The sequence below is a fragment of the Medicago sativa genome, chromosome 2 (genome assembly GCF_051527215.1).
Source record: "Medicago sativa cultivar Bolivia chromosome 2, Bolivia_mono, whole genome shotgun sequence".
Lineage (NCBI taxonomy): Eukaryota > Viridiplantae > Streptophyta > Magnoliopsida > Fabales > Fabaceae > Medicago > Medicago sativa.
In genome coordinates this window covers 17,979,493-17,990,086 of record NC_140750.1, presented here as the reverse complement: position 1 = coordinate 17,990,086, position 10,594 = coordinate 17,979,493, and the positions used below count along the sequence as shown (strand labels likewise).

Below are 10,594 nucleotides of genomic sequence, written 5' to 3'. Positions count from 1 at the left end.
TTTTATAACGTAATCAAGAACTATTCTAATGATCCAATTCCTTTTATTTCATTATTTTCATTGTTTTCTATATTGAGATAAGTTACGAGCTACATTCAAATGACATTATTGATATTTGGATTGAAAAAAAACTTTTTAGGAGTTTGGAGCTTCCAACTATGCTCGTTACTTGTATTTAGATTAGTCATCCGAATTAGTAGATTTTTGGACTGAATACCAAATTTTTAAAAAATATATAATTTATATTATGCCACATAATATTCTATTTGATACATAAAAAATACTTCATCCGTTTTAAAATGAGTGTCGTTTAAGGTTTTCGCACACAGATTAAGAAATGGAATGAAAAAATCATTAGATAGAACACTTTTACTAAAATGCCCTTTACTTTATAAGAAAAAGACAAACTTAAAGTTGCATTGAAAATTGTGTGAGAGAAAAGTTTGAGTATTTATTGAGGGTAAAGTTGGAAGAAAATAAATTAAAATTGTATTGAAAATGTAAAGTGACATTCATTTTGAAACAAATTATTTTGGCTAAAGTGACACTTATTTTAAAACGGAGGGAGTAGGAAGTAACACTTCAACACGATCCGTAAAAAAAACTTTGACGTGGTTTGACGCGCAACCCGTTCGGAAGCACAAGTATGCTGCTAGTAACCAAATAAACAACAACCATTGGATTGTTTTACCCTAGTCTTCATCTTCAATTAGTCATAAAAAATCTTATCACGAGTTTCTCCTTGAAAATCTCTCACATTCAATGGTGGTAATACGTGACTTCATTCATCATTCATAGGACTTGTCACGTTGACATTTATATCACATTTTCACTAAACTAAAACATCTTTTAAAACAAACAAAACATCACAAGTAAATCAAAAATAAAAAAGGAATAGAGCTAAAACACCCAAAAACATTTATATGAGATGATACAAAAGATATTTTTTATAATCAATTAATGATACAAAAGATATTCAACTTAATCAAGCATTAAACACTTATTTCCATTTAAACGATTACAATTAAAGACACAAAATTTGAATGATTAATCACCACAGTTGCGCTAATCCCAACAAATAATAGAGGGAAAACAAAATGAAAAGAAACCAAAAAGAAAACAACGGGAGAGAGAGATGAGTCTCGGCGAGAGTCTCACTTCACTCTAACCTTTATATACCTTTCTCTCCATTTTCTCAGATCTTCAATTTCACTTCAACTCACTCTCTTCACTTTTGACTGAGTCATTTTTCTTCTTCACGATGGAGCAAGTAAGTTCAATGCATCAATTTTCAACTTCGATTTCGATTTTCAGTTCAACACGCTTTGATTTTGATTTTGTGAATTTCGATTTTGCAGTACGAAAAGGTGGAGAAGATTGGTGAAGGAACATACGGCGTCGTTTACAAGGCACGTGACCGTGTTACGAATGAAACCATCGCGTTGAAGAAGATTCGACTTGAACAGGAAGATGAAGGTGTTCCTAGCACCGCCATTCGTGAGATTTCGCTGCTTAAAGAAATGCAGCATAGGAACATCGTTAGGTACTTTTATTCTCTTTTTATTTTTTTTAATTTGAAGTTAATTTTCTGCTGTAGATGATTGAAATTATTTGTTTGACATAGTCAATTGGAAGATTAACGATATTTTTTTAATTTTTCTTGCTTTAGTTCATTTTTTTTATGTGAAGTTAATTTTCTGCGGTAGATGTTTGAATTTGTGTGTCGGTGCAGTGAACCGGAAAGTTCTCTATGATTTTAGTGTTATTTTTTTGGTGAATTGGAATTTTAACTTTGATGTCTAGTGTAATGTTGGATCTGCAAGAGTAACGATGATTATCATTTTAGTCATAATGAATGATGATATTGTTCTTCATGACGTCTTCATGATTGTTTCTTATAGTTTTTATGCTTTGTTTTAAGTTTTAGTAACATTCTGTATGTTTTTTTAGGTCTTGCTAATGCTACCGCCATTGTGCATATGTGTGATTAGTATTGTTTTTTTTTTATCATGTATTCATTTTGTCGATGTTTGGTGCCGGCAACCAATCCTTATCTTGTTTGGTGGGGTTGGATGCGTGGGTCAATTGACAACCTGTTTTGATAGTTTGATTCTATTCAGTTAATGTTTGGTAAACTGGTAGTGTTATTGACAAAGGGTTCTAAAGTACTCATTTGATGAGATGATTGTAGGATGCATTATCAAATGTGTGAACAATTTCATTCGTCTTGCTTTTAGCCTTACTAAATTCCTAAATTTTATGTACTATGATTTTATATGTCCCTCTTAGCTGTTATACAAGCTTTCCCTAAGGCATGTTTTTGCTGTGTTATGCAACTTATGCCATAAAGAAAGGATTGAATTACACGAAAAATATTGACTGTTTTTTTCTTTTTCTTTCAATGTATCAGTTTCTTTGAATTATGTTGCTTTGTTAAATCTTATTCTGCCTCTTTAGCCATTTCCTTATCAAGATATGCTTGGTGGTTGTGTGCATGACAGGTTGCAGGATGTAGTGCACAGTGACAAGCGATTGTATCTGGTTTTTGAGTATCTGGACTTAGATCTGAAGAAGCATATGGATTCATCTCCTGAGTTTATAAAAGATCCGCGACAAGTAAAAGTGAGTGACTTATGTGATTTTCTTATCTCTTCCTCTCTGTTATTTTAAGATCACACGTGTTTTTGTAAGTCAATTATTGTTGAAAGAGTGTGCAAAAAATCTGGTTTGGCAATAAATATTATGGTTTTCTTATCTTGTCCTTCCACAAATCTAATTTAGACAATGATAGTGATTGATGAATGATGATAAACTTATGCTTGGCAACAAATAGTTTGGCTTGCCAAATTGCAGGTATATACAAATGATGCATGTCTCGTGAGTTTCTTGACGAATTGCAGAGTTTAGTGGGTTACAGTTAATTGGTTATTACGATGTTGCCTGATAATTTTCCTGTTTCTGGATCTAAATGATGATTCGATTAAGTTTGACCTATAGCATTTTGATTGGAGCTGTCCTCTATTTATATAGCAAGTTGTTCAAATACTATTTCACGCAGTCAATAAAAAAAAAGCTCCATTGTGTTTGTTCAAGTCGACGTAGGATGGCTATATATATACTGTACTCAGATGCAGCCATTGCTTTGCTTATTTCTTTGGTTATGGTTTCCCTTCATATCGCCTGCTCAACTGCCACGTCATTAATGTTAATAAAGTTCTATCCATGTGTATTTAGTTATGTATGCACTTTTACCTACCACTCCTTTCCTTTGCTTCCCTTCCCATTGTTTGTATGCTAAATTATGGTTTAAGAATTTCCTTTAATATTCATAATTAATATAAAATATCATTAAAAATAGAGCTGCTTATTTTGTGAACTTGACCAGTTAGTTTGGAGTCTGAATTCTTTAATTATCCTTTGCAGATGTTCCTTTATCAAATGCTCTGTGGAATTGCTTACTGTCATTCACACAGAGTTCTTCATCGAGACTTGAAACCACAGAATTTGTTGATAGATCGCCGTACTAATTCACTTAAGCTTGCCGATTTTGGATTGGCCAGGGCATTTGGTATTCCTGTCAGAACATTTACACATGAGGTTTGTGTGCTACCTTATATTTGCTTCTAGTCGCTCATTCACGTAACACCAAACTTACGAAAGGAGTATAGACATAAATTAAATATTTAATCCTCCTCTTGCTCTAATTAGAGAGGAGTCAGGTGACTAAAGTAGTGTCGCTGCATGAACTGAGAGAACAGTGTATAAGAGAATAAAATAACAGAGGTAAAAGACGACACATGGAAACAAGAAGGCAGAATAAGAACAAAAAGAAAAAAGAATCACAAATTATGGAAGACATAATTAGTGTACAGAAAGGGATGAGGTCAGAAAAAGGAAAAAAGAGAAAATGGATGGAAAATAATAGAAAATGAAACAGAAATAAATAGGGACAATGAGAGGTGATAATAGAGAGAATGGAGGTCGCCAGAGATGGGATGTTGCCACTGCTGGAGATGGATGAGGAACGACCTGAATGGAAATGGGAGTAACCAAATGAGTTACGGAGGCCGAGTCCTCTGTGCTTCTGGGTTTCAAACTCTCGTGTCATGGGTCAATACCATCAATTGAATCCAGCTCTCTTTCTCTTTCTGTTCCCCCCCTCCCTTGGTTTCTCAACCATTTCCCTGAGTTGTGCCTTGGGTACCATGAGAATGGTGGCTTCCATGACCTCCACATGAAAACCACCATGCCACAGCATAGCCTTTGTTTTGGGTTTGTCAGATTTCCGCCATTCCATTCTTCCATGGTTGTCATTTAACAATGAATGGGAAACATTGGGAATGCTGAATGATCGTTGGTCACTTTCATATCATGCACCATGTATCATTGCCCATCATTATATAATCTGGCATTGAAGATTGGCTTAACTATAACTAGTTAGATCAAGCTGCGTTAACCAAATGACTTGAGTTTATTTCCTAGTAGTGATCCTTCATTGCTAGGGTCATCTGTATGTGCTACTGTAACCCCTCACTAATTCTTGTATCTAGCCTCAACCTTTGCACGGGAAAACCTCCCCTGCCCCAAACTTTAGTAACCTAGAGAACATATGTATTTATCATTTTGTATTGAAACAATTAAATAAACTAAGAGCAGATTAGGTGTACATATAAAATCTTGGGGAAAGGTGTTATTGAAGATGGCAAACATTTTTATGTAATACTGATTTATCGTCATTGATGATTGTTTGTAGGTAGTTACACTGTGGTACCGAGCTCCGGAAATATTGCTTGGATCTCGTCATTATTCTACCCCAGTTGATGTTTGGTCAGTGGGATGTATATTTGCAGAGATGGCAAATCGGCGACCTCTATTCCCTGGGGATTCCGAGATTGATGAGTTATTTAAAATATTCAGGTGAATATCTTTATTTCCGTAGGACTTGAACTTCTTGGTAAATCGCTTAATTATCTATCAGCTGAGAAAGCATCTTTTGACTTTAATATTTACAAGGGATTGAACTGTAGAATCTGAATTCTATTTGATAATGAACTTGTTATTCTTATTTATAAGTGGAATCTGAATTCCATGTTGATACCATTTGATGGACATGATCCTTTGAATGCTAGTTTCACAACTAATTGAATTTTGAGATGGCATTTCCTTCTTTTTGCTATTTCCCCTGCTTTAGTTTAGCCTTTCTCTTACTGACTGAAATGGATAGCAAAGGAGTTCTTAATGGGGATTTTTTAATTTAACAATTTCTGTAGCATGCCATGAATTTAGATTTTCCAGTTGACATATAAAATTTGTTAAATATATTTGAAAAACGGTACCATAGGAAAAATACTCTTTGCTTTCTAACAGGGATGTATCTAACAGATAATCAAATCTGCATATAATATATTTACGCGTTGTTCTTTTTATGAAGAATCTTGGGTACACCAAATGAAGATACATGGCCAGGAGTAACTTCATTGCCTGATTTTAAATCAACATTTCCCAGGTGGCCATCTAAGGTAAGTAAATGTCTGTCTGTCCTTAATCTGAATTGATGTGATCCTTATTACTCTAATATTTTAACCTTATCTTGAACTTTGCAGGACCTCGCAACCGTGGTTCCAAATCTTGAGCCAGCTGGTCTTGATCTTCTTAATGTAAGTGCAACGTGTGATGAAATATTATTTTTCTTTGGCATTATTAAAAATTAGTGCAATAAGTTTATACCTCGATTGTTGCCGGCTTCAATATCTTAGGCTGGGCCTCAGTCTGAATCCTTGTTATTGGGATAAACAAACAATAGTTTATTTTGTTCTTAATTAGGAGGCAGTACTTTCTGTTCTGTTGTAAAATTAACAAAACCAGAGAAATATATTTAGAAGCAAAAATATATTGATAAATATTGGATGGTAGTCATCCTTACTGATCATAGCTTAGAAAACATGGTACTTTTTTTTTTTGAAGGAAGAAAACATGGTACTTCATTAGCTTAAAAATATCATTTATTTGATAATTAAGGACACAGTTTCTTAATAGAAATAACAAGGGCAATGCTTGAGATTTCCAGCCATTAAATTTTCTTTCTTTTTTTGGTGATTGACGTGGCAATTTTTATTTATATCTTCATTCGCAAAAAACACTTCAGTGTTGAGACGTTTCAATGCAAAAGCAATTAAAGGGCGATGCTAGTACAATCCTCAATTGCCGTGTCTTTTTTGAACACTTGTTTGTTCCCTCTTCTGCATCTCAAGCTGGTTTACGCATCCTCTGTATGGTGGGATAATTAGATATCAAATTCATTCTTCTATTCCAGTTATCAAATAATGAAATAGAGCCCATGTATTAATTTTAATCCTCTCTATCAGTTTTTTTCTCTTCTCAATTTGCATGAATTATTTGCATTTTAGAATTTATATACTGAAGTATTTTTTAACACGTCTGCAATTTCCATTAAATTTCTTTGGTGCTGACTGTATTGTATATGTATATCTTTTGTATTCCAGAGCATGCTTTGCTTGGATCCCACCAAAAGAATTACTGCCAGGAGCGCTGTGGAGCATGAATATTTCAAAGACATTAAGTTTGTACCCTAATTCTATAATCTATATCTTAATGGTAAAGGTGTTTATAGCAATATGTGCAGAATTTATGGATTTTGATTGTGCCAGAAATGGGTGTGTTATTTTTGCTACTTTCTTCAAAGACCTAGGATCCTGTCATATTTAATATTTTGTCCTACAAATATTTCAGATTCAACTCTCTGATAATATTGTACCTTCTTTTTTGTGCAAGTCTGAATGGCAATATACAGGAACTGTTCAGTTTGCTTGATTTATTATGATTGTGCTTCATGCAGAACCAATACGTATATTATTGCAAGATTTAAAAAACTTTTTCCAATGCAGAACTATTATTTCCCCATGCAATAGTAAATGTCAAATCCATATATCTAAGCATTCCATTTGGAGCAAATTCTCCTGAAAAACCAGAAGCAGGTCCACTAGTTTTTGATTAACTGAACTCATCTTAGTCTCTTCTGACATAAAAAAATCAGAAATTTTTTTAAATCCAGGCCGCAGCAAAGAACACCTTTTGTTTCTTCATTAGGCTCTCATACCTCTAATTTTGTTTCTGTTGTGGCTGACCATCACGTTCATTGTCTATACATTATACATCATACCTCTAATTTTGTTTCTTGATTACATAATATTCACTTTCCCTATACATAATCTTGTATGATGTACTCTTCCATTACGTTCTCCCTTCATTCATCAGTTTATATTACAATTAGTGTGATTGTAATAACAATTTCTTTTAAAAGCCTCACTACATATTTACAACAACAAAGGACATACCAAGGGGCTAACGCATCCACACACAAAGATATGTATGCACTCGGGCACATACAAGGATTTTTTTTTCCCTTCTTCTGACGAATGAATACTACCTGTATTGAAGGACATGCATTGCAATTAACTTATAGCTTGTTATACCACTCATTTTGAAAAAAAGAGAGTAGAGAAGTGATAAGTTACTAAGTATTAATGGTTATTTTTTAAAAAGGCAAAGACGATTGTAAATTCTACCTTTAAAACTACATTAACAAATTTAAAGCTCTCTAATTCAGTAACTTTTTTTAGTTAAATGTGAGAGTACGTAGATAATCTCCTCGTGTGCGTTTAGACTATAGACGAAGGAGCGCTCAAATGCATGTGTTCCTCATCCACAATGATTAAAGGAATAAATGATATCAATGCTTTGTACCTAAAAAAATGATATCAATACTAAAAACAAGGTAATGAAATGATGAATGATAATCATGCATGCATTTCATTACAAATTTTAACGAAATAAAGGTTTTTTTTCTTCTTGTTTAAACGGCAGTGAAACAAGGTATTACTATTACAAACAACCGGCTATGGCTTTCTTCCATAAGGATTAAGGACCATGTTTTTCAGCCGTAAATAACTGTGATGATTGCTTATCTCCCCTCTCTTATATGCTTAAATTTGTCAAAATACACACTATGAGACGCTTCCGATAAAATGCAGCATTTTAGGGGGAAAATACTAGGTCTGGTTGCTGTTACAAAGAAAAAGTCCTGATGAAGTTGCTCTGCTAGGTTTCGTTTTAGGGCATTGTTATTGACACCTCTTATTTTACTACTACATGCATACTTTGACAGTTTCTATTCAAATGACCAAATAGTCCGAAGTTCTATTTTAAGACGGAAAAACAAGTACTAAAGATTACATGTATAACCTATGTGATCTAGAGATGGAAATCTAAGTAGTAGCAAAAACCCATGTCAAGTACTGTTTGTACTGGCTTACTTTCTGATTGCATTCCCAAACTATAGTACTTAAGGTCTTTCTGTAAAAAAAAGAGTACTTACTGTGATCTTATTCTATTTTTCGTACTTCTAATGATTTCATTAAGTCAATTTATATTTTTTATTTTTAAGGTTCATGGGTAAAAAAAAGGATCATATATATTTAATATTTGATTTGATCATATTTACCACAAAAGTTCATGCCGTTTCCCCTAAAATAAAAGAAGTTCATGCCGTATAAAAAAGAAACCCCAACTAACACATGCAGTCGCATATTATACTATATGGACCACTGTACTTTTTAGGTCTCATTTTATTAGACCCTAGACTTTCAAATTCACAAGTTGTTCCTTATATATTTTCTTCACAAGATGCATCATGTCACTGGAAGCACATGTACAATTAAATGCAACATACACTTGATCAAAAACAAAATTAAATGCAACACACACGTTACGCAAATTGTTACAAATTTATTCTTAAAATTTTTATAAAATTAAAATAAAATAAGTTGTGAATATATTCATTATTTATTCTTGTTACGAAAAAACACTTAATACAAGTGTAGATCATCAAATGAAGTATAGTACACAAGGTTATCAAAATTGGGACTTTACTTGAAGTCGAAAGAGAGTAGCAAAATCGGGATTCGTAAAATCGCAATCAAAATCGAAGGATTTTACTCAAGGACTTTTGTAGAATCGATATAGGATAGCAAAGTCAGGACTCATAAAATCGCCATCAAAATCGAGGATTCTACAAAAACAAAAATAATGTTAAATATATGTTATAAATTGCATATAGTCATAAATGACTAAAGTTCAAAGTACACAAAATACATATACATAAATGACTCAAAACATAGATGCAAATATTATTTAGTAGTCATAATAATGGTAAATAACCTAGACAAAATACTTAAAGGAAAATCCTAAATGCCCGACAAAATACTTGATCACAAATGAGTAAGCCGATTAAGTGTCAAGGCAAAGACTAGAGGCGTAACAAAATATTTAATGGTAAAACTTATATGTAATCATAAGTCACGAATAAATCGTCTGAACAATCCCGTGTAACTATTGAGGAAGTGTGGGGAAAGTGAAAGAATGAATTTTTTTGGCCTTTTGGGTATTTATAAAACCGGGTCATGAATTTAAATTGGGTCAATTTACGAACCGGGTCAAAAATTGACCCTTATCAAAAAATTAACAAAATCCTTCAAAATCCATCAAAATCCTGCGATTTTGAAGGGATTTCACGATTTTATGCGATTTTGTTAGATTTTGCCTGATTTTGGGACTTTGCTATGGATTTGAGTCGTTGAAGCTACGCAAAGTCGCAAAAACCAGGATTTTGGGACTTAAGTCGCGTTTTTGATAACAATGATAGTACATCATAAACAAAATGACTCAAGTACAGTTCACTATCTCAAATCGGTGGCTGTTTCAGATACTGTTATAGTATTGCATTATGTTATGCATGATATTGTTTTCCTATTATGTTTGTGGCAGCACCAGGACAACTATACTAACATGTTAAACAGTACATGCATTAATTAGGATTGTGTCATTTATTTTAGTAGACATGTTACTAACAAAATTAAATAAGTTTAAAATTTGATTAATTTTAACCTAAAACCTAGTTTCATCTCCTTCATCCACCAAAGATAGACGATTTATGGTCAATTTTTGACCCCAAATCATCATTCTAAATCGTTTTTCTCAGTTCCTTTTATTTAAGTAAGTGTGATTTTCACATCTATTTAGTTTTTCTTTAGTGATTTCATCATCTTAGGTCGACGTTCTTTTATTCACCGTCTTTGTGCGACGTTGTTTGTTTTTCCTGTCTTGATCAGTTCATATTGTCAGATCAGTTTTGATCAAGTGCAAATCCAATCAATGACTTTGACGTCGTCAACGTTATAGATCCAGAGACATGACTATTCTGAAGACTTGCATACAATCATATTTGTAGACTTATGTATTTTGATGTTTTATGCTATTAACATGAATGTTGTGAGTTTGTTCGGAGATTCACCCCTTTTATTTTTTAGCGAATTTGTATTGTATTGATATACCTTATCAAATTAAGTGAATGAATAATGTTTATTTTAGTAAAAAAAATTTAGGGTATCAAAGTATTTTTCTAATAAAATTGGCTCTATCTTATCTTATATTTCTCAATCCAGTGACAGTGTATACCTAGATAGTTGCTAACGTGCTTCATCCGTATAATAGTACTTGTATGTTATGGGGGAACACT

The 10,594-nt window shown here is 33.0% G+C and overlaps 1 protein-coding gene across 1 annotated transcript; it reads left to right on the top strand.

The window, feature by feature from the left end:
• The first annotated feature begins 1,100 nt into the window (after nucleotides 1–1,100).
• LOC146945135 (cell division control protein 2 homolog 1) lies at nucleotides 1,101–6,835 on the top strand. Its single transcript, XM_085743501.1, has 8 exons — nucleotides 1,101–1,270; nucleotides 1,359–1,543; nucleotides 2,502–2,622; nucleotides 3,424–3,597; nucleotides 4,754–4,917; nucleotides 5,432–5,519; nucleotides 5,604–5,657; nucleotides 6,504–6,835. Exons 1-8 carry the CDS (start codon nucleotides 1,262–1,264, stop codon nucleotides 6,591–6,593), a joined length of 885 nt encoding a protein of 294 aa, XP_085599627.1. The 5' UTR covers nucleotides 1,101–1,261; the 3' UTR covers nucleotides 6,594–6,835.
• The last annotated feature ends 3,759 nt before the right edge of the window (nucleotides 6,836–10,594 follow it).

Excerpts from the sequence above, each read along its gene's own strand:
- LOC146945135 (XM_085743501.1), top strand. Across the intron at positions 2,623-3,423 it reads AAGATCCGCGACAAGTAAAA|ATGTTCCTTTATCAAATGCT; the intron begins GTGAGTGACTTA and ends TATCCTTTGCAG. Across the intron at positions 5,520-5,603 it reads TTCCCAGGTGGCCATCTAAG|GACCTCGCAACCGTGGTTCC; the intron begins GTAAGTAAATGT and ends TGAACTTTGCAG.